The sequence below is a fragment of the Octopus sinensis genome, linkage group LG2, assembly GCF_006345805.1.
Source record: "Octopus sinensis linkage group LG2, ASM634580v1, whole genome shotgun sequence".
NCBI classification, from domain to species: Eukaryota; Metazoa; Mollusca; class Cephalopoda; order Octopoda; family Octopodidae; genus Octopus; species Octopus sinensis.
Window position 1 is genome coordinate 119741712 of NC_042998.1, and position 24768 is coordinate 119766479.

The 24768-nt window shown below is 34.3% G+C and overlaps 1 protein-coding gene across 2 annotated transcripts in view; it reads left to right on the forward strand.

Moving 5' to 3' along the window:
- LOC115232603 (heterochromatin protein 1-binding protein 3) overlaps nucleotides 1-24768 on the forward strand; it is a 32841-nt gene that overhangs the window by 1684 nt on the left and 6389 nt on the right. For both annotated transcript variants that reach the window (XM_029802580.2, XM_029802581.2), the window contains exons 2-9: nucleotides 10585-10927; nucleotides 11399-11522; nucleotides 13419-13586; nucleotides 15003-15134; nucleotides 19264-19410; nucleotides 21467-21608; nucleotides 22728-22884; nucleotides 23860-23972. In XM_029802580.2, the coding sequence (XP_029658440.1) occupies nucleotides 10599-10927; nucleotides 11399-11522; nucleotides 13419-13586; nucleotides 15003-15134; nucleotides 19264-19410; nucleotides 21467-21608; nucleotides 22728-22884; nucleotides 23860-23972 (1312 nt within the window). In that variant the 5' untranslated portion in view covers nucleotides 10585-10598. The remainder of the gene's footprint in view (nucleotides 1-10584; nucleotides 10928-11398; nucleotides 11523-13418; nucleotides 13587-15002; nucleotides 15135-19263; nucleotides 19411-21466; nucleotides 21609-22727; nucleotides 22885-23859; nucleotides 23973-24768) is intronic.

Consider the following 24768-nt stretch of genomic DNA (forward strand, 5'->3'; position numbering starts at 1 on the left):
TACAAATTTCCCTCAACTCACTCCCTATAGTGCTAAAAACAGTATACATTGAATGATGTCATCCCATACACATTAGGTTTGTGAAAAGAAAAAGGGCGGGATGGATGGTCGCAGCTGGAATGTTTTTGATCATAGGTTTGCTCAATCAAAGCTGATTTGGGGTTAAACAACAATCAAATACTCTTCATGTTTGTATTTTTGCATAGTTTCTTCTAATTGTAAACGTTGACTGATCATGCATTTCTGTTATTCCTTTGGAAATTCCACTTCTATTAGCAACTAAACAAGGAGGCCTCTATGTAGTCGCTAACCCACTAGAAATAGTATTCCCATCTCCACGTTACACCCCACATAAAAAAGGGGAAGGCCACATTGGATAATGATTCTAGATGTAAAAGACTGGATGGGTGGTCACGGTTGGAATGCATCTGGACATAGGGCTGATTAGAGACTAAACGACGAGTGATCCTCTTGGCCTCTTTATCTGCTAGAACGAAGAGCCAAATCTTTAAATCACATCCTACCTTCTTCGTTAAAATGTAGGACATTGAATAGTGTAGTTTTCGATACCACTGTTTGAATTAAAAACGGGGACGATTATAGCTGGAACGTCTATTGATGAAAGGGCTGAGAGACCTCAACATTGCCTATTAGCAAGTGTCAAACATAGTATTTATGGGCGACCATCACTATTTACAAAAATACTGAATTACAGAAAAGACAAATCTGTGTTATGAGTATGTTGTTTGTGTTAGTGTGTAGTAGCGAATTTTCTAAATGAAAACAATCCTACCATATTTGTGAATTTTGTGGTAATTTCATGATACTTAATATTTTTATTTATGTTACCAGGGAACCTGACCTAGCTAGTTGTCCACGCTAATGCACTTGGGTCTAAATAACGAGTTGCTGATACTTTCATTTCGGCTTCACACATATCTTACTGTGAGCCTTTTATATTAGGACCGTGAAGTTCAAAAGAATTAATAATACAACAATTCAAGGATTTCTTTGCTAGTGGAGTCGCTATCAGTCCTTCCTTAAATGCATAGTTTATGTTTTAAAAATAAGATTTGGCTCTTCCTTCTAGCAGACGAAGAGGATCACTCGTCGTTTAGTCTCTAATCAGCCCTATGTCCAAATGCATTCATTTGTTGCTGGTTAACTGAATTGCTGAAGCATTATTCACAGGAATCCCATTAAAGTTTCTGAAGTAATGACTTATAAAACGTTTCAACAGATAGTTATCCACAACATACGTATATTTATAGCTTTTTAAAATATAAAAATATGTAATTAAAACGGTTAGTAAACTCCACCACCTGCACGAACATAGTCATGTATGTATATGTGTATGTGTTTAGTTTTTACCTGATGTTACGTTTTAGTTAAATACTCCAAATATTTTCTGCCAGTAATGTAATATATTTATGTTCCAACCATTCTATTACATGATGTATATTTTCGCTTTCCTCCTCAACCAGTTTCTCTCCAAGTTTACGAGAGCGCCTATACATGTATTGTTGCACTTGCTAGAGATAGCAGCTAAATCACACCTTACATTTTTAATATATTAAAATATTGGATAGTATAACCTAAAAGACACAAAAAAAAAGGCCGATATGATCGTGGTTGGCAGGCCTTTAACTATAGGTTTGCTCGATCGTGGTTTACGTAAGGGTAAACAACAATAACCAGCGATCTCATTTTAAACTACGGTTTCGCTTACATCGCTGGTGGTGATTTTCGGATACACAAACAGAAGTACTCAATGTATAGTTTATTCGTGAGAAGCCTCTCACTACTCGTAGTTCCTCACCACATACGATCCTTGAGGAACGAAAATAAAAATATGTGTGTATACTTTATAGGTGAAATTTGCACAGTTGCTATATTTTTCTCGCTTTACATTTAGCCCTATTTTGCAGTGGCAAAGCAAACCTATCATCAATCAATAGCGTTTCAGCCGTGATCAAGCATTGATTTTTTTTCTTTTTTATCAAAATTTTATTTTCCAGTATGTCCCTTTTTTAAGATGCAATGGTATGGTTAGAAGAATTTTTAGCTGCTATTTTTAGTGGATTGAGTGACCACGTAAAGGCTCCCTCTTCGTTAGTCTTATAATTTTGTTATATATATTATCTACGTGTTTCACGAAATCTTCTTAAGAATTGTTTACATTCACCAGTGTTTATTTTTGCCTCATCTCTCCAATGAAAATATTGTACATAATTGATAAATTTATTTGATTTGTTCGAAAAGAAGTAATAATGTTAGCCAGTGTTGCGTGTTTAATTTCAATACTCTAGTTCAGGTGTTAGGGATATATTTTTCAAAATGTAAATTGTTAAAAGTTTTGATGTTATATCAACTGCTAACGTGTCTCATTCATTCGCGCGTGCGCGTGAATTCTGAAGCGATGCTATTGATTTCTGTTGCAGTATTTTCATTTCGTTCTGTTGCTAAACATATTGGAAGTAATCGTTGTTTAACATGGGCATACTACACCATCCATCTCTTTTATTTATTTATTTATATATATATATATATTAGCGTACGTTTTAATGTACAAGAGTCTTCCATTTCGGATACTTACTGCTTATTGACCTTATTTTTATGTGTGCATAAACCCTTTCAGCTCCAAGTGTTGCCCCGCTCTCATGACATCAGTCAGTAGTCATGTAACACAATGTAATAAAGGGGCGGATAGACCGTTGTACGGTATATTTCAATATTTCATATAATGGAGAATGTGCTGTTTTATAGCAGCAAATGAGAACTTAGTAGCTCAGTGGAATTGATGTAGAATTTCAGATTGGGATTCACCACGATTATATTGATCAAAATATATATATATGTATACATACATACAGAGAGAGAGAGAGATATGCTTTTCTAAAAAAGATTTATATTTGATCCCATAATCTTTAGCGGCCACGATATATTATTTAGAGAAAATACTAATTTTAAATTATCGTATCTTGATATATGACAAATGTAATCAACGTAAACATATCACTGCCAACATTATTGATTTCCATATCCAAGTAGTAAACAGACTCCTTCCTCTATCGACACTATAGTTTTTTTGTTTGTTTGTTTGTTTTTTGCTTTCTAGAATAAATTGACGTTGTTTATTTTTCTGTATTTCTTTTATTTAATTTCCACCTTACAACCCCATCAAATAGGTGAAACGTTTATAAGCAATTTTTTGTTTTGAATTAAATACACTTATTTGTTTGTTTGTTTGTTCTCATAAAAAAAATTCGAATCCTTTCTCGGCTACTAACCACGAGATATTGTGCTTTTTCAATACCTGTCTAGATTAAACAATCGAGGAATTATATACACACACCTGTGTTGAATTATGCCAATACCGCCAGATTATCTTTCTGGATTACTTGCCCCTCCCCTCAATTTCTTTAAAGTTTATCGTCACACCCTTTCCCAACAATGACCTAAATTCATTTTATTCACTTTAAAAATTCGTTTGGCTCTTATTTTCTAATTATTTAGTACTTGTTATTCAGACGTGCCATAAAGAAGAAAAAATTGCTCATTCTCCATTTTACTCTGAAATTTTGCTTAAATTATTTGGGAGTTGCCATGATTGTGTGTGAGAGAGGTGGATATCTGACTAAAATTCTTCATTGATGTATATTTAGTCACATTTTTTATGTTGCTTGGTTATATATTTTGATGTTCAAATCAAGTTAATAAGAATATACATATGTGCCTGTATGTATGCGCGCTACACACATTCGCACACACACACCTTTGCTTATTGTGATTACTTTGGGACGGAGCCTTTTAAATAACGATAACTATTTGATAACATTTTGATACCATCCATAATCATAATAAACAACTTCTGCGTATGTGTTATGTGTGTTCGCGCGCGCGTGCTCACGAACGTTATATGTGTGTGTTTGTTCAATACACATGTTGTGAAATTGTGGAATGTACATGTTTCTTTGTCATCAAAATATGTTGTACATGCATGTGCCAATACATCAAACATTGTGTTCGTGCAGAGATGAAATGACCAAATAAAAAGAATATCAGAATAATAAGTTTGTCAACCACAGCTGTGTTATTGTATAATTGGTAGTTTATTTAATTCTACATGCTATTGGATTTCGAAATATTACCTTCCACAGAATAGTGTCCTATACAATGGGAAGTTCACAGTATAGTACCAGCGAAGGGGCAGGGCAAGGGGATATGAGCCACTTAACTTTTTTGTTGCCAAGGACGCTTTCTTAAATATCTTACTATTGGTTTTAGATTGAATGAATTTAAGTAATCTACAGCCAGATATTCTAACAGTTACTACCTTTTGGTATTGGTATATATGAATATATAGTTATATATAATACTTATTGAAAAGCTTTAACTCATTGAGTCAAAGTTAGTATATCAAAAGCTGAAGCTAGGTTTGATATCATTTGCTTTGATGTCTTGGCAGCCAGAGTTTCATGGCAAGTTGTGAATATGAATCTTCAATCTGCAGTCTAGAACTTTTATGATCAAATAGGCTAAAATGTGTACTATCACTGAGCCAGTAGGAAGATCTAGATTAAGAGTGTGCACAATACTTGCCCAGGATTGGTAGGGCTCCTATACTTTTCAGCTAGTACCTATATGTATTACCCAGTCTCTTGTTCACCACATACTTGTACTCTACCTCTCCTGTAGGTTAAAATTACACATCCAGTAAACTTTACTTGACTCATTTCTCTCCAACATTCACAGATCTACAGCCAATGCCTCATGCCTCACTATCATAGCATTGCCATTCTTATATATGTTGTATACAATTTGTTTTATACACAAGAACCCTATTTTGATAACAGAGATAACTCACTAAACATTTTTCACTTGTTTACTCTAGTTTTCCCTACAACCTCGCTAGTTAAGTCACATAGGTCACAGTATCAACTACTTCTTACATCTTAATTCCTGTATCTTGGTTATTTTTTCTGTTATTTCACTGCAATTAGTGTGTCTTCATTGTTCACATAGTGTACCCTGTATCAGGTTTCTAAATATTGAGCAAAGCCACTTTTCAGCTGTCATTACAGTTTTGTGTCTTCCTTTACCAACTAGTACATTACATTTTTCATATTAATATTTAGACCTTTGGACTATAAATTTTTGTTAGATTCTAGCACCAACTAGCATCAAGTTACCAGTATATAAAACTTACTTAGAGTATACAATCTTGATATACTATACTATTGTCCAAATATTAATAGATGTTGAGACAGTTCTAGTGAACATACCTTGACACTAAAGTTCTCTTTAAACTCATTGCCAACCTAAATCTTGCAGCACTCTTGTAGATAGCTTGACAAACAATTCATCTACACTTTGTTTTCTCAGTACCTTTCTATCTACAGATCACCTTCATATCTGACAAGAAATATGGCATCTGGAAATCTACATTCTAGTATCAACTCAAAAAATATCATACTTAAGCTATCTAGTATATATTATTTGTCATGACTTTTTAAAGTCATATTGTGTCAGTCATTAGAAATAACACCCTTTCTACTCGATTAACTAAATATGTAATTATAAGTTCTAAATTTTCAATATCTTCACAACTAATCCTGAAGGACCTATTGCTTTCTGTCCCTGCATGTCCTTACTTGATTTACTATTATCATTTAATTTACTTATTACAGTTATCTCCTTTATTGATTTCATTTTAAGTAATCCATGATATTTCTATACTCTGCATTTACAACCTCTCAGTAACACTTTCATGTCTTTTTCTCATCTCTGCCACTCAGATTAATTGTGCTATTGGTTTAGATGAGATTTCTATTCAGTGACATTCTGTTATACTTTATACTCCTAACTTTGCATTAGAGAACATTAGCTAACTTCTTACTTTCAAGCTACTAACTACTTTTTATATATTGCTGCTTGCTACTCTCTATTTTTTTTTTGTTCCTCCCAGGCCCACGGCTTAAATCTTATTGCCCTATCTACTATACTATTCTATCACCATGCTACCCACTGCCTGAGTGGAGCATTGCTCCAGTCACAAAGTTAATCAGTAGATTGTCCCTTAGGAATGTCTATCAATCTATTATCTATCAGAATAGCTAGTGTGTAAATTAAAAGTTATACCTAATGAGATTTAAATTTCTGCTTTTCTAGTTGTATTTTGTATTTTAGTGGTTTATAACTTCAGAGATAATAAAACTAACTTATATTCAAGATGGGATCACTTCTTGCTAAGAGGAGAGAACCTCTTTGAATTTTTTGTATATCTCTTGTAAAAAAATGTCAATTTTACTTTTCCAATTGATAGCTGTTGATTTTTTACAAAATCCATGTTGAAAACAATAAGCTAATTCAAGAGATCTGTTCTTTTATAATTTTCAAGGTTATTTTTCTTTGGCAATTTAAATTGTATATTTGATGCATTGGTTCCAGCGCTGTTCCAAGATTTATGTGGTAAATTTTAGTGAAACATTTAATAAAATAATATTTCTGATAAGAGTAATAGTAAGGAATTATTGTTTTCTTCTTTCTCATTCCCATTGAAGGCAAAATGGTTATAGCAAAATTAGTAGTATGGCATGTGCTGGTGCCACGCAAAAAGTGCTTGCGCCAGCATCACATAAAAAGTACTTGTGCCAGCGTCACATAAAAAGTACTTCTTCCAGTGTCATATAAAAAGTACTTGTGCCAGCGTCACGTAAAAAGTACTTGTGCCAGCGTTGCAGGAAAAGTACTTGCGCAAACGTCGCATAAAAAGTACTTCAGCCAGCATTGCATAAAAAGTACTTCAGCCAGCATTGCATGAAAAGTACTTGCGCAAATGTCGCATAAAAAGTACTTCGGCCAGCATTGCATAAAAAGTACTTGCGCAAACGTCGCATAAAAAGTACTTCGGCCAGCATTGCATAAAAAGTACTTGCGCCAGCATCACATAAAAAGCACTTGCACCAGCGTCACATAAAAAGTACTTGCGCCAGTGTCACATAAAAAGCACTCATGCTGGTGCCTCACAAAGGGCACTTCTGCTAGTGCCATGTAAAAGCACCCAGCACACTCTTAAGTGGTTGATGTTAGAAAGGGCATCCAGCCATAGAGATCAGACTGATGGAACCTGGGCAGCTCTCCAGGAGCCCAACTCATGTCAAACCATCCAACCCATGCCAGGATGGAAAACAGATGTTGAATGATGATGACATTCGACCATATTACCATGTTAACTTCACAACCATTGTCACTCCATTTTTCTCTCTCTCTCTGAGTATTTTGATAGTTTTGTAAGATATTTCCAATTTACTTTTCTTATTTAGTAGGCATCGGATGGACTCTGAGTTGTAATGTTATTAAATTTCACTAACACAAGTTTGTTCAAACTTTATTGAGCTGTATAATAAATGTAATAATGATGTTTCTCATTAGTGCAAGGCCACTTTAATTTGGCCCCAGTCCATGTCTGATCATATTTTATTGAACTTACAGGTGCAATAAAGCTCCCCCCCCACTTCCCTCAGTAAGATTTGAATTGAGGACATAGGTATATATCTAAATATTTTTCTGTTACTCACTGTCATTACTTAAGTAATAATAATGATACACACCCATAGAAAGATTATTTCTTGTGACCACATCTTAACTTTAACGGTCTTGTTGATTTCATTTCATCCCTCTTGATCAATAGTTTAGTGCTATACTTCCCTTGAGAATGTTTTAAATGCAGCTTTATATGTATTATCTGAATAGAAGATGAGATAGACATGGCTAGATTTACTGTATCAGAGCTTGTCTATTGGTATGTAATAACAAAGGCAAGAGAAACTAAGCATCCGTAAACAATTGCCTTGGTGAACATTGGAGCTGTCTATTTGTGATTCACTACAGTTCATATAAATATGTAAAATATCTGATTAACCCAGATGTTTTATGATATTTAAAGTTCCATCTATATCCTACTATTAGGTAGGGTCTTGACTTTCACTTCAGGGTTCTTGAAATAAGTAACAATAAAATATTGACTGCAAACAACTTCTACATAGTATGTAAGGAGGGTATTTTTAACTAAATGTAATTCTGTGTTCAATTTTAGTGGACACTTAGAGGTCTGTCCCACTATGCTTTTAAAAAGTATTATTGATCTGAAGGAATTGACAACATTGGTCAATATACCCACGACCATATCATTCCAGTCATGACCATCCTGTCTTTTTAGAGGCATCTTAAACTACATTATCTAACATTCCCTCTTTTTTTTGAAAATAATTGACTATAAATTTGGCTGCTATTATTCTTTGCAAGTTAAGTTAACCATTGACTCAAGTATACAGGAATTCAGAAAGCAAGCGAAATGACAAGGGAGTTAACTAAGCTACTATTATATGCAAGTCCAGGTAAAAGTTTCAACTGCATCCCTCTAAAATGGAGTACCAAAACTAATAGCTCTACAGCAGGAAATTGAGTCATTTTCATATAGTTTGTAAATGGAAATACCTAACATTTCAAATAGAGACCTTCACCATGCAGCCTTTATTGACAAGCACTGCTAATAGTCTTATCAAATTCCAAAAATAGATTATAAATAACTTACAATATATCTCAATATTTTGAATTGTTCAAAACCTACTCAGGTTAATTACTTTTCATCTTTTCAGAACCACTTGAATTAATATTAATAATATACTTTGGTTGAATTAGTTATACACACCTTCTTTCCAAACTTGTTTAATGAAAGAGATTAAATTTATCCATGCCAGAGAAAAAATAAAGAAAAAAAACATAGCCATTATTTGCAAGTATTACTTGGTAGCATGTGCTCTGCTATTGCAAATTGTTTTAAGTGCCTTTGTAATCATAAGCTGATGTAGACACCCTCTCAGCCCTCCCATTCTTGAAACCAGTGAAATCCTGCTGGGAGGAGAGAGGGCTGCACCAGCACTCTGCTGGCACTTATTTTCAGTTTATTATCCTAGAGTAACCTGAAATGAATTGACTTGCTTAAGAAGACAAGTTCCACCTGGTTCAGGAATTGAACTTACAGCCTTATGATTGTGATCTCAACACCCTGATAACTTGGTCACATACTTTTACTTGTAAATAGAATCATTTGTCAAGATAATTGTGATAAACAAGGGATCATCTCTAGTGATGTTTGTGAGAGAGAAGTTGTGATATTCATGCCTTTTCTCAAATTATTACCGGCAGAAGTAAAATGAAAGAACTATACATTGGAAATATAAGTTCTCTCTAGCTCCTAAATTAAGAATAGGTACTTTCAGTGTCACTACCTTTTAATGACGTTAGCTTTGCTTTCACTTACCTATCAAGTTTTTTTATGAATTGTAAATCATTATCTTGTTGGACTCCTTTCAACTCAAATGATCATCAAGGCTAGTGTTTTTAGATGCCTGCAAAATAAATAATAGATAATTTGTTGTGGTTTTCTATGAGTCACTGTATACTATTTCAATAGATATTTTTTCGTTTTCTCACTTAGCTTCAATACATTTCTCATATACTGCATCAGTTTTAACTTCCAACTGTTTTGTATTGTGCAAATAACAGATTTTTAATATGCATTCAGGATAGTTGTATAACAAGGGAGGTAACTAAGTTATTGCCTAAATTTCGGTATAATTTTTCTTACCAATAATAGCACTCACTCCAAAATTATATTCTCATAGAGAAATATATTGATATCAAAGATATTTTATCAAGTTTAAGAGGGGCTCTTTTCCAAAAGATTTGTGTCTTAATAGTCATTAAAGTGCAACGAGTTTGAAGTGAAATTATTCTTTCTCTCCCACCACCCTACCATCTCTCTCTCTCTTTTTTTTAAAGCTTAAAGGATAAAATAGAACACCAGAACTTGAGAAGCATGAAACTTTTCTTTAGTTAAATGTTTATTTTTTTACTGTAGTGAAGTTTGCCTTTCATTCTGCTAGTGTTTATAAAATAAGTGTCAGTTATATAATAGAGTTGACTATATCAACTGTATCATCTCATTAAAGAGTATTAAATATGATGATTTAAATGGAAAGTTATGTGCTGATGTTGAACTTTTTAATTATTTCACTTATCAGCTGAATGTAAGACGTTTTACAGAATAAAGTGAATTATGTGATATTTGTATAATACATTGTTAGAAGAGTGATGGTGTTAATGTAGGTGACTGAGAAATGCAGCATATATGGTTTAGATATATGGTATAGAAATGTGATGGTGTCATGTAAATTGCATAGAAATCAGGTAATGTTGCTAAGTAAAATTGATCACTGCATGATGCATTTTGTAGTTGTAAATAATCTGTGTAGTATAATGTCAAAGCATAGGATCAGAACAGATGACGAAACCTTCATATATATAGGCAGATGTGTTGAAGCATACAAAAATTATGGTGAGGATGGTGTAGCTATACAGATATGATGTGCTTCTTTATTGTTAGGAAGTTTCCTTTAAAGTTTATGTAGGTGATGGTATAATGTAGAAGTGGCTTTGTCAACATCATTTATAATTAAAATAAATTTCTTTCTAATAAATGCATATTGTTATTAAAAGTATTTATTTTCTTATTTCCAGCTTTATATTGCACCATGCCAGCCATCAAACTCAAGAGAGTGACAGCAGAATACCTTGCTGAAAAGACTGCACAACAATCTAAAGCAGCTGCTGCAGCAAGCACAGCAGCATCCACTGCAACACCATCTGCAGCAGATGAAGATGCTTCAAACCGATCTGAATCCAGTACAGCAGCAGCTACTCCTACTAAAACAGACACAAAGAATAAAGCCAAGCAGCCTACCACTGAGACAGCCAAATCAAGTGGAGCTGGGTCAAAGATTCTTTCTAGATTAGATGATACAGTTTTGACAGAAAAACGTAAAAGAAATGTTCCTGCTGCTGAGCTCAAGTTGATGGAATGGTTTGTCTTTTAATATTTCTTAATTTGAGAATGTTTGGTGGCAGAATTTAATAGAATGCTGGCCAGAGTGATTTCTTATATTTTACTACATTCTTTTTCTTTCTGATGATATTAACATTTCCTTTTTATTCATTTGAGTTCATCAAAATATACCAGTAGCATATAGATTCAATGTAATATACCATTAATACATTTGTGGCCTCGTACTAATGTAAGCAATGGAAATTTCCACATTTTCATTGTTAATTATACAACAAATTATTCTGTAACCAATCCTTATTTTAATATATATTATTAGTAACATCTATTTTTGTCTACATTTAATTTATGTTTAATTTTCTGACATGCCTATAGTTCTCAAATTTTACTAAAACTTCTGAATTCTTTATTTTATATCTTTCTTATTTGATACCAAACTATATATTTCACTGTAGTTATAGTTTTATGTTTTACACAAATTTTTCATTTTAGGCTTGATGATAACTTTGAAGAGCGAGACAGCACATCTATTTCAATGTTAATACTCTATGATTACTATGCCGAAACCTGTCAGTTAGATGCATCCAAAGTTGTGGATATTCCTAACTTTAAAAAGGTAATAATTTGACTAATTTCTTAAATATCTAAATAAATGTCTGAGGTGAGTTTGTAATAAGATTTTTTTTGTTTTTTTTTTTACTACTGATCTCATTTTCATAGTAGAAACACTTTTTAAAATCTACACCATATTTTGATCAGGTGACCTCCAATTGTCATCAGGTGTCTTATTAGTGGAAGTATTCATTGTTCCACCCATGCTAGCAAGGAAGGTGGATGTTAAACGACGACGATGATGATGATGATTCATTGTTCCAGACTATATTAGAAGTAGTAACTTTTACTTCTAAGTTAAGTCTGATAATGTCCTTTTCCTCTAGGTCACTAATGCATATATTTGTATAATATAAATGTATTGAAAAATCTTTCCTATCCGAAGACGAGGTTTACTGTTTTATCAGTTTGGGTTTACTGTTTACAATGAGGTTTACAGTTTACTAAGTTAGTTACTTGGAAGTGGATTCTGTTATACTTTATTATTGTCACCTATTTATCAATTCTACATTAGAGTATCTACACTGCCAATTTAATCCTAGATTTTCTTGATCTACATCAACAATTCATCTTATTAATTTTATTTAGATTTCTCTTTATTTTTACACAATACTTTAATTCTTTATCAAATTTGGTGTATTGCTTTGACCAATGTTTGAAGAATTATATGTACTTGGCTACTTTGTAATGTTCTATATGTAGCCCTTAACTATCCTTGAAAGCACAAGCTTTTTTTTATTTTGTATTAAGCTATCCATATTGGTAGATTATACATAATCTAATGACTGTTCTTAAGAATTGAAAGATCATTGCGTAATACAGTAAATATTACTGTTGGAAATCTTATCTGAGATATGAAAGTCATTGATGGTGTATGAAATATCAATATATGATTCATGTGAAGATATATTATATATCACAGCTATAGAAGTTGGTGTCATCTGAGCTTAACACAGATGGCAGATAAACCATTATTACTCCTGTTTCTATACAATCAATACATTAGGTATCTTATACCAATTCATTTAAGTTTCATTACCTAATTTTAACATTTAAGAGTTTCTTACTATTTGGTTTAATCATCATCATCATCATCGTTTAATGTCCACTTTCGATACTAGCATGGGTTGGACGATTTTGACTGAGGGCTGGCGAACCAGATGGCTCCTCTAGGCTCCAATCTTGATTTGGTAGAGTTTCTATAGCTGGATGCCCTTCCTAACGCCAACCACTCCGAGAGTGTAGTGGGTGCTTTTTACCCGCCGCCGGCACGGGGGCCAGTAGGCGGTACTGGCAACGACCTCGCTCGAATCCTTTTACACATGCCACCAGCACAGGTGCCAGTAAGGTGACGTTGGTAACAATCACGCTCGAATGGTGCCCTTTTACGTGCCACTGGCACGGAAGCCAGTTGGCTGCTCTGGCAACGATCACACTCGGATGGTGCCCTTGGCACCCTACTAGCACAGGCACAAGTGCCAGTAAGGCAACGCTGGTAACAATCACGCTCGAATGGTGCCCTTTAAGTGCCACCCGCACGGAAGCCAGTTAGCCGCTCTGTCAATGCTAGCACAGACGCCAGTCATCAAGTTTGATTTTGATTTTGCGTTTGTAAAATCTTTAATGATCTATATATAGTTGTATGTTACTACTAGGTTAATAGTTTATATATATATATATATATATATATATATATATATAAACTGGAGTATTTTTCTAGTTCAATGGCTTACATGTATTATAATGGTGTGTACTTGATTAACTTTGCATTTTACTTCTAGCATCATCAAATTGGATTATTTAAATGCTTTGTTTATATTTGATAAGTATGATTTTTAAATGGAATGTCTTACCTATATGATAAATTAATCAATGATTAATTAATATTTCAAATGACTAGATTGTGCGCCAGAAATTTGGAAAAGGTATTGGTATCAAGGAAACTTCGGCTTATAAAGGTTTGTTAAAAGAAAAGAAACCAAAGAAAAAACCAACAGTGCAAGCTGAGTCATTGCGATTAAAAATGAAAGACATTATTGATGAAGCTCTGAAAGAGTCAGGAAATCCTGTATCCTTTTATTTCTATCTTTTCATTCATTCATATATTCCTTCAAGTATATATCTGTTTTACAAAACTTTTCGTGAATCAAACTGAGCAAACATATTTCATTTAATGAAACAGTAGAATCCAAGAAACAAGTTGTCAAGTAGAGTAAGTTAGTTTGCTGTGAAGAGGAAAAACTTGAAATTGTGATTAGTTAACACTTCAATAACTTAAGAACCTGCAAGCTGTATGTATTGGTTATTGCTGGGTGTTTTTACAGGAGTACTGTATGGCTGTTCTTTGTTACATGTTACACATCTATTAGTTATTAGATTACACATCTGTGGCAAGTGTAGTTAGTAATTTATAGCACTGAGACAAGTATATAGTTGACAAATCATAGTACTGAGACACATGATAGTTATTAAGTTATATTGTACAGTGGTGCTTATACAACTACAACATGAAAAGTTATTAAATCATACTATGACATATGTATGCTTTATTAAGTTGTAGAAAGTTGACACATATATAAAATTTTGTTAGCTATAAAAATGTTATAGAAACAAGAATAACTGTTCCACTGAAGAGACTACTAGCATAGCTAGTTACTGAACTTTGATGATTGAGCAAGTGCTGCTAACTTCAATATTATTGTAATATATATTTGAGTGTGATTTTTGGGAGATGTGATTGCTATTTTTAGCAGATTGTGCACCTACACAGATATATTCCCTCAAAAAAGACCAAAACAGGAAGTGATGACTGCTGTTGACACTAAGTGAAGTGAAAGTTGTTGCAAGTGGTATCTAAAAGCATATTATAGATTTCTCTCACTGAGAGCTTATTGTTTATCCTGTTGTGTCTGCTACCTAGTTGCTGTCTTCACCACAACAGTATTTTTGTAGTACTTAGTACCTGTTGACTGACCCAAAACTGTGATGCAGTTGTGTAGCGAACCTTTGATAAAATACATTTTGGTCATGACCATCCTGTCTTTTTCTGTATTTATAAGTAGATTGTCCATAGTTATAACAATAACTAGATTGTTCATCTTTCTCAAAGTTGGCTGTGATACAGTTTCAATACTTGTTTTTAAGCTTTCCCCTTATTCATATTAATGACTCTTTGGAACCAACATGAACACCAACAATTTTTATCATCACTCAGTGTTTTCTGTTTGGTTGACAAAAAAAAAATAATACTGTAAATTGAGCTAACTTTCCCCATGCTGGCTCTGTTTCTGCTGTGGAAGGGTGGGGCATATGTTACTTTGGTGGGAACATTGTAAAATGAATTATATGAAGGATGAAGATTAAATAATGAATTAAGTTAAAAGGTTACCAATAATACCAAAGTAATATGAATCATTGATTATATCAAACATGATTGTTATACACTGTCAGTTTACTTGTGGTTTTACTTAACAAAGTGGTTCAGAAAAAAGGCGTTCGTTTTCATTGGTTGAAACAGTATATTGGGGCAAAATATCCTGCCCTCCGGGTTGATTTAAAACCAGGCCTTCTAAAGGTTGCTCTTGAGCGAGGTGTTCGATTTGGTTCCGTTCAATTGGTAAGTGATTCATTCTTTCCTACTTATCATCCCTCAATTCTTGTTCTTCATTATACTCACCCCACCCATTCATTTCTGATCTCTAACAATCTATTACTCACCCTATTCTTGCAACTTCTACTCAGTTCTCCTGTTCCCACTCACTTTGTACCTTGAGGGTCCACCTCAACACCTCATCACCATTATTTTTATCTCTTTCCATCTCTATCCCAGGCACTCCCACTCTCTACTTTTATGTGAGGAACTATGTAGTTCCTCTACAGCAAGAAGCCTGTTCTTCTCTGACTCCATCTCTTAGGCTTTAACCCTTTATCTCCTAGCATAAAGCTGCTTCCCTGTCTACTGTAGTCCCATTCAGTCGAAAGGGATCTTATTTTTGCAAGCTGCATGGCAATCTTTTTAGTGCTGGTACCATAAAAACCACTCATTATGTGCTTAAATGTGATTGGTATTAGCCAGGAGACCCAGCTGTAGAAATCACTGCAAGCAGATATGGGAATACAATGCAGTCCTTGGACCCACTGGATCCTTTCAAACCATTCAGCCGTGCCAGCATTGAATATGGATCATTAAATGGTGATGATGATTGTTGTTTTTAGAGTAGTAAATGACAGACTTGGTAGGCCACCAGATAAAATGCCTTGCAGTTTTTAGTTACATCATCATCATCATCATCATCATTTAGCGTCCGTTTTCCATGCTAGCATGGGTTGGACGGTTCTACTGGGGTCTGTGAAGCCAGAAGGCTTCATCAGGCCCAGTCAAATCTGGCAGTGTTTCTACGGCTGGATGCCCTTCCTAACGCCAACATCTTTGTATATTCTAAGTTCAAACCCTAATAGACCTGACTTAACATTCACGTTTCAGGGTTTATAAAATAGTACTATAATATACTGGGAGTTAATTCATTCTTTGAAGTTAAGTCCTTTTTTATTTTGATTCCATCATATTAGTTGGAATTATTTGAAATAAGCAGATGAAGTGGGAAGATAGCAAAGTGACCAATGATATGTTGTGAAAAGAGACTGTTATTGTATGTATAGTAATAATTACAAAGTAAAGGAATAAAGAGTTGTTAAAAACTGTAAGGTACTAGACTTCATGTGTTGAAGTATTTTGTCTGGTTCTTAACATACAAATTTCATACGGCCTTTCATTCATTCGATCAGGTCTTGTATGCACCATGCAGTACAATGTGTCTTTGAAGATATACTGAAGTGCAATTCATTAGTAAATAGGAAATGTCTATAGATGACTTAGAGTTTGCCAATAGAATGAGTGACCTCAGTTTAATCAAAGAGATAAAATCAAATCCCCTAACCACGCATGTCTCTCTCTTTACTTGTGGGCACAGGCATGGCTTTAGAAGATCACTTCACGAGTATACTGTTTTGGGTTGAATCACATTGCACTGCATGGTACTTTGAGAAAGTACCTTTTATCATAATCTTTGGGTCAACCAATGCTGTGTCAGAGTTAACTGGATGTTAGAATTAATCCTTCACCCAGTTTAACATCATCGCTTGTCCCTTGAGTATTTTTTGTAGAGTCCTTTCTGTTACAAGCATTCTGGCTAGCTGTCTAGACTAACAAATAACTTCCTCCTCTCACTAAGCCATTAAAGTAAAAACTTCTTAAGTGTTGACAAGAATAGCCTGGGCAAAGTTCAGGGAGCTCCTTCATCTGCTGGCAACTAAGGGCCTCTCGCTCAGAGTGAAAAGTAGACTGTATGATGCATGTGTGTGAACTGCCATGCTACATGGCAGTGAAACATGGGCCATGACTGCTGAGGACATGCATAGGCTTGAAAGAAATGAAGCTAGTATGATCTGCTAGATGTGTTATGTCAGTGTGCATACACAACAGTGTAAGTGCCCTGAGAGATAAGTTGGGCATAAGAAGCATCAAGTGTGGTGTGCAAAAGAGGCGTCTGTGCTGGTATGGTCATGTGTTATGTATGAATGAAGACAGCTGTGTGAGGAAGTGCTACTCCCTTGACTGTAGAAGGAATCTGTGGAAGAAGTAGACCCAAGAAGACTTTGGATGAGGTGATGAAGCATGACCATCGAACATTGGGCCTCACAGAGGCAATGACAGGAGACCGGGACCATTGGAGATATGCTGTGATTGAGAAAACCTGGCAAGTAAAGTAAGATTGCAGCCACACATGTCCGGCCCTGTTAAGAATACCCCTGATGCGTTGGGCGATATGATATGCTTGAGAAGACCTGTTGAGTCAAGTAAAACCAATATCGTAGCTGTGGCCAGTGCCCCCTGACTGGCTCTCATGCTGGTGGCACATAAAAAGCACCATCCGAACGTGGTCGATGCCAGGTCCACCTGACTGGCTCTTGTACCGGTGGGCACGTAAAAACCACCAACCAATTGTGGCCAATGCCAGTATCTACAGACTGGCTCTTATGCTGGTGGCGTGTAAAAAGCACCATCTGAATGTGTAAAAACATTGCCGGATCAGATTGGAGCCTGGTGCAACCACTGGCTCTCCAGACCTGTCAAACCATCCAACCCATGTCAGCATGGAAAGCGGACGTTAGACGAAGATGATGATGATCTGGACTATTTATGGGTTTTGTCTACAGAATTAAATTAGTTGGAATTCTGTTTGTATGAGTTAATTTATTCAAGTGGTTTGTCTCAAATGTGAGAGTGACTTGTATCAGAACTATTAAGATATCAGTTAAAGAGTTGGTATTTCAAATACTAATAATAGCAAGACCACTCAGAGCGCAAACCTCCATCAAGGCAACACCAATGTCCTCTCAACAATTAGCCAGAGATGATTTTTAAAATGAAAATATCTGAAATAAACTCAATTGCCCTCACCAATGAGAGTAGTCAGGTTCAAAAATGAACCTGACTGCTCTTAAAAATTAAGTTAAAAAACAGGAAAAATAATCCAGAATCCTTGTCCTGTACTGGATCAATCCTAAAATCTAATCAGTTTGTGCCAGTCATGAGGCCTAACATTCCTGAAAGTTTCATCTGAATCTATCCAGTGGTTCTTGAGATATCTTGTCAATGGACAAACAAACGAACACGACTGAAAACAACACCTCCACTTTCGCTAAGGCGGAGGTAATAATTCTAATTTTGAGGGGAGTGAACAGGTCAATTACATCGAACCCTAATACATGACAAGTACATTTTATCGACACTGAAAGGGTGCTAGGCAAAGTTGGCCTCAGTGGGATTTGAACTCGGAATTAAAGAGTTGAAACAAATACCATAAAGCATACTTTCAAATACTCTAATGATTCTGCAAGCTTGCTGGCTTATCAGTTTCAAGTTTTGGCACAAAGCCAGCAAGCAGTTTTAGGGAAAGAAATTAGTCAATTGCATTGGTCCCTTCTTATCGGCCCTGAAAAGATGAATGACAAAGAAGAAATGCGCTAAGCATTTTGTTTGATGCTCTAAGGATAATTATCATCATTATTTAGCATCTGCTTTCCATACTGGCATGGGTTAGACTGTTTGACTGAAATTTGTAAGCTGGAGAGCTGCACCAGGTCCCTATCTGATTTGCATGGTTTCTACAGCTAGATGCCCTTCCTAATGCCAACCACTCCAAGAATGTAATGGGTGCTTTTTACATGCCACTGGTATGAAGTGCCAGTTACGTGGCACCAGCATCAGCTTGGCTTGATGAGTCTTCTCAAGCACAGCATATCACCAAAGGTCTCAGTCACTTATCACCTCTGTGAGGCCTAATATTCAAAGGGTGTTTTTTATGTGCCTGTTGACATCAACATTGGCTATGACTATGGTTTCACTTGGCTTGATAAGTCTTCTCAAGCATGGCATATCGCCAAAGGTCTTGATCACTTGTCATTGCCTCCATGAGGCTCAGTGTTTGAAGATCATGTTTTCCTGGATCTACTTCTTCCACAGGTTTCCTCCACAGTTTATGACAATAATCAAAATAACAAAACTCCAGGCTAGACTGGATAATGAATGACAATCTCCACTGTTATCTTTATGTGCCAGTGTATGACATTTAACACTGAGTATCAATCTCCTGTATACATTTATGTATGTTTATAATATATAACTGATCTACACTGTTACCTGAGTATTTATATAACTTCTGTACTAAATTCTTCTTTTTCAGGTTCGAGGAATTGGTTATTGTGGCTTCTATCGTCTTCCCTTGCCAGATAGCACCGAAGAAGCCAAAGTTGTCAAATCTAAGAAAAAAGAAAGTGGATCCGAAGATAAAAAAAGTGATGGTACTGCTGATGAAACTGCTAAATCTGAAGTAATTAGAACAGTTTCAATTTTATTCATTTCTAATCTTTCAATTGATAGAATTAGCTGAGTGGATTAGCATCAGAGATTGTTCCATTGTCACTTAGGACAGAACAGTATGCAGATAGAAAGTATGGGGAACAAGCTTTGGGTTGTCTGGGAATGTTGTTTGCAAAAGACTGGTGTCTTATCCCAAGATTTATCTTGTTGTTCATTTGATGCTAATGGATGTGATCTGAGGGCACAATCAGCAACTTTCTGTATTCTATCATGGTTAATTAGTGCAATTTATTCCTTTAAGATTGTTAAAAAACTTTTTATGTATAGAGACATCCACATTTCCATCCAACTACAATTATTGTTATTGTTTGGTTGCTATTTCTAGTAGATCGTGCAGCCATAGAAGTACCCTCATTGGCTCTTTTGTTTTCCAGTAGGTGACAACAGTTTAGTGGTAATAGTTTAGCAAATGTGGTTGCTGAATAAACTGAATGTGTTGATATTGTATCTTTTGTACAGTGATTACCATGTAAAAATATATGCTCTTTGTAAACAATTTTTAGTCCTAATTTTTCTAAGGAAAAACATGGCTGTTACAGTTTAATTCTGATCCCCTTTAAACTTGAATCCTTGTATTCGTGTAAAAGTATGTTTTCGCTCCTGTAGCAGGTACCAGAGAACAAATGTCTTTGCTTCACATACCTTTTCAACAATGATTTGGATAGAATTGTGACCATTTCATGCATTCTCTCATAATTTCATTTCCCCCTCCCCTTCAAAACAAAAGCATTATAGGTCATCAAGGAAGTTTCTACATATGTTCTTGACCTGCTAGAAATAGCAGCTAAATCTCCTAAACGTCAAACTACCATATTCTCAAAAAATTACATTAGATAAATTAGCTTTACATCTACTGGTCTGATTAAAATACAGAAATGATCTCAGCTGAATGCCTTTACTTGTTGCTCTGCTGAATAAGGACTGACCAAGGATTAAACAGCAACATCAGAAGAAAATAAAATCCCTAAGTACCTCTGTGAAAAATACTTGAACAGTGGTTGAATGACAGACATACTACAGTTGTCATCCAAGCTTATCAATTCATATCCCACTTTAGCTGTTACATTAACTCATTAGACAAGATATTCAACTCTGCTTCAGGATTAATGCCTTTTCTTTCATTTAGCCTAGTCACTGGGAAATTTGGGGGGGAGTAATGTGAACACATTGGCACTTTTGGTATCTGTGAGACTATTGTCTCACACAACAGAATAAAATTTGTGTGTTTCTTTGTTGTTTTTACTGAGCCACCCAACACAGTCCATGGTGTAAATTACCTGAGACCATTTTATTTATTTTGTGTTGTCCAACATTTTTTAATAATCTTTTCAACCCCACCTCTTTTTTCTTTTTTTTGTTCTACTCCTTTTTTAAAATTATACAATATTATATAAGCTTCAGATTTAGTAATAGCAAATCCAAATTATTTTGAAATACAACTAAGAGGTGGACTTTGAATAGACTGTTTCAATTTCCAAGTATCTAAACAATGTCAAACAGCTGTACTGGAAGCAGTGATTTCTAGAAAGAAAATGAAACAAAGGCCTTTAAAATATTTCTCTTCCAAAATTTTGAGAACAAACTGCATCTCATCAGTCATCTTCATGATTAAAACCCATGGATTATTTACTTTGGTTCATTCCACTTGAAGTATTTCATATAAGAACTAATTGCTGCACAAAATGTAAACAAAGGGAAGAGGATAAACTGCACGAAATTAATTATTTTTGTCATAATGATAAGTGACATTTAGTAAGCTATATAATATCATATTGACTAATAACTCATTTTATGCAGTTATATTTCAATAAAATTTAAATGATTTTCAAGTTTTACCTGTAATTAAAGTAGATTTGAGACAAAAATTCTGGAAAAGATTTATGTTAGAACCTGTTGCTAAGTCATTTGAAACACTTGGGTGTATTTTAGTTAGCAATATAGTAACAAAAGGGTTAAGATAGAAGTTTTTGAAAGATGTTTTATTTTGTTTGTTATTTTAATATCAGGATGCTGGTGAGAACGGTAGTGATGAGAAAAAAGATGATGGCGATAAAGCCACTGATGAAACTGAGAAAAAGACCAGGAAGAGAAAGTCCACTAAAGATGATTCTAGTAAGACAGCTAAAAAGTCAAGGAAAGCGAAGAAAGGTGATTAAATTGGTGTTTTTTATAAAGTCTAAGGTGTGTTTAATGTCAGTGACCATATTAAATGGTTTCTGATAATCATGCTGGATTTCATTTTAGAAGATTTAAGATACAGTTTCAATCCCATTAACACCTTGGACATGTGTAGCCTTGGGTTAACCAAAGTCCTGTGAGTTAAATTTAGTAAAGACAAGTCCATTGGATGTAGGTGGGGTTGCAGAATCGGTGCATCGTATAAAAATAACTTGTGGTATTTTCTTACTTCCCTTTAAGTCCAAGTCAACTTTGCCTGTCTTCCAACCAATCAACAAAAAGCCTTGTAGGTGGTACCTCAGTGTTGCTGTAGTCTAACGATTAAAAGCAGTCAATGCATAAAAGAATGTGAACTCATGGTTTCCATATTTAAAAATGTGTACATTCTGGTAACTAATACACTCAGCTATTTCTTCATTTGATTCCTTTAAAATATTGCTCCATTTATGTAGTTACATTTCCTCCTGTTACATCTCATTTTGGATTTGATGAACATGTTTGTTCTTCAACTTAGCTGCCAAAACTTCTGTTTTATTATCAAACTGTCCTAGAGCTTTAAATATTTGGCAGTAACCAAGATGTCGGAGCACTGCTGAATTGACACATCTTTCATTCCTTTTTGGTGGTTCATGTCTTTGGAATGAAATGTTGCCAGAATAATATATATTTAAACAAATGCACCAATAGAGAGCAGTGTCTCTATTAAACTAAATAGTTATTTAAACTGGAATAAGTTCAGTTGTTGAGGTGATAAATAGTTCCAGTACTTCTATCCAAATATATAACAGAAGACAAACTCATTAATTTGTTGATAGTTGCTATTTGTTACTGTTTTGTTTCTAATTCATGAAAACGTTTACATATATGTGTTTGTCTCATGCACATCACAATGTAAATTAGAACTGAAATAAATTAAAATATATTTACACACATAGTTTTATAATGTTAATTAGATGACTATTAAAGATTAGACTGCTGATATATTTGTAGCAGTACCCTCACTGATTAATAGTTTTGAGTTAAAATATGTTGTCTTAAAAGATCAGCATATGTTTAGTTTATAACTAATAACATAATTCTGTTGTGCAGGAAAAAAGAAAAAGAAGCCAAAACATAGTACAGAGCTGAAGATTGAAGACACATTTCCGCTAGCCATTACTTTCATGTCAGAACCTAAAGAAGCATCAGTGTCTCGGATTAAGCGTTATATCCAAGACTTTTATCCAGATGTCAATGCTGAAGTGAGGTAAGATTAATTAATTTAATGAAATTATTAAAAATTTTTCTTTGCAGTTACAGCAAGTTCAAGAGAGCAAGAGAATAAGTATGATTCTTGTTAGTGAAGATTGACTGGATTTAATTGATTTTTCAATTGACTTTTAAGTTCAGCTTAAGCTGTGAATTTCCCTTGAAAAAACAAGAAGTTACAACATCCCATTTTCCCTGCTCCCTAAAAGTGTAAGAAAATAATATCCTAATAAATATTGATACATTTCAGAACGAAAGCTTAATTAGTTTATTTTGAAATGTATCAATATTTATTTGGATATTATTTTCCTTATTTCACTGTTATGGTAATTTCTTGATATTATCAATTATATTTGGATATTGTTGGAGCAAACATTTTCTGTATCTATCAGCTGTATTGTAAGGTTAAAGTTTTTTCTTAATTAAATATGTTTTACCTTGAGGCACAATTCAACAGCCCCTATGAAATAACCTAAGTGTGAAATAAAAGGATATATGTGTATCTTGACAAGAAGTAATTTTGTTTTTCAAAATATTGTTGAATATCTAAAACATCTGCAGTTACAAGGTTTTTCCAAGCTGGCATGGGTTGGACAGTTTGACAGGACCTGGCCAACCAGAGAGTTGTCTGTTTTGGTATGGTTTTTCACAGCTCAATGCCCTTCCTAACACCAACCACTTTACAGTGTGTGTTGGGTGATTCTTATTCCCTCCACAAATCTTAGTTACAATAATATTTCACAGATAATTAGATAACAAATAATAATTATGCCATTTATTTCAACAGCATATCAATAATGTGTAGTATGTCTGTTTCTCCATGTAGGTGTGGGTTGGACAGGTCTTTTTTACAGTCAGATGTCCTTCCTGATACCAACTCTTTTAGTTGTCCTTTGTGCTAGCATGGAAAAAGTGTGTTTATTCTAAAATTCAGGATATACATGATCTATATATATGTGTTATTCATTGTCAGGCTAAAGAAAGCTCTAGAAAAAGGTGTTGAGCGAGGATTATGGGAACAAGTGACTGGAACAGGAGCTTCTGGAACTTTCAGACTTCTTATTGATGAATTCAATCCTGGAAAATGTGAGTAAATAATTCAGACTTTATTTATCTGAGACTCTTTATATCATTGTACTTTCTGATATAAAAGTTATAAAAGTTGATATACTTTATTTAATGTGTACATATTATATATTGTTTCTATATGTATGGCCAGTTATCATACAGCTTTGATAAAAAGTTATTTGCCAGTTTCAGCTGCAAAAATGAAATGTCAGGAATATAGATAATTTATGTATACAAGCCCAGTATTTCTAATAAAATCATACTGCTTATGTGTTTCAATTAATTCTGAAAATAATCATGAATTTAAAGAGATTTAGTAAATTAACTTTTTCATTATTAAGCTAGTGCTTGGAACTTAACTTAAAAATAAAGTTCTTAAAATGAGATGTTTTATACCCATAGTATCAGGTGGATTTACATAAAAAAAATGATTAACACTTTATTTAATTGCTGAACTTGTTTCAGTGTGCAACTATCAAATATAATCAGTAATTTTTTAATGTTGTTTATCATTGGGCCAGCTGTTTTCAAGCAAATCTGTGGTCAGAGCATTCAAGTTGTGACCCTTCTATCATAGGCCTACTTAGGTACGTTTGAAGGGAATTTGACAACTATTTCTAGCAAGGTTGTGAATAACCACATGGAAGTTCTTTTGTTGACTTAGAGTGTGCATCATGTTAATTATTTTGATGCTATACATCTAAGTTCAATCAGCACAACAAATGTTTGGTGTTTCACAGAACTAAGAAGATATTCATTGATATATGAACTATATTTCTCTGTTGTTATTGTTGTTTAGTACCAGTTTAGCTCT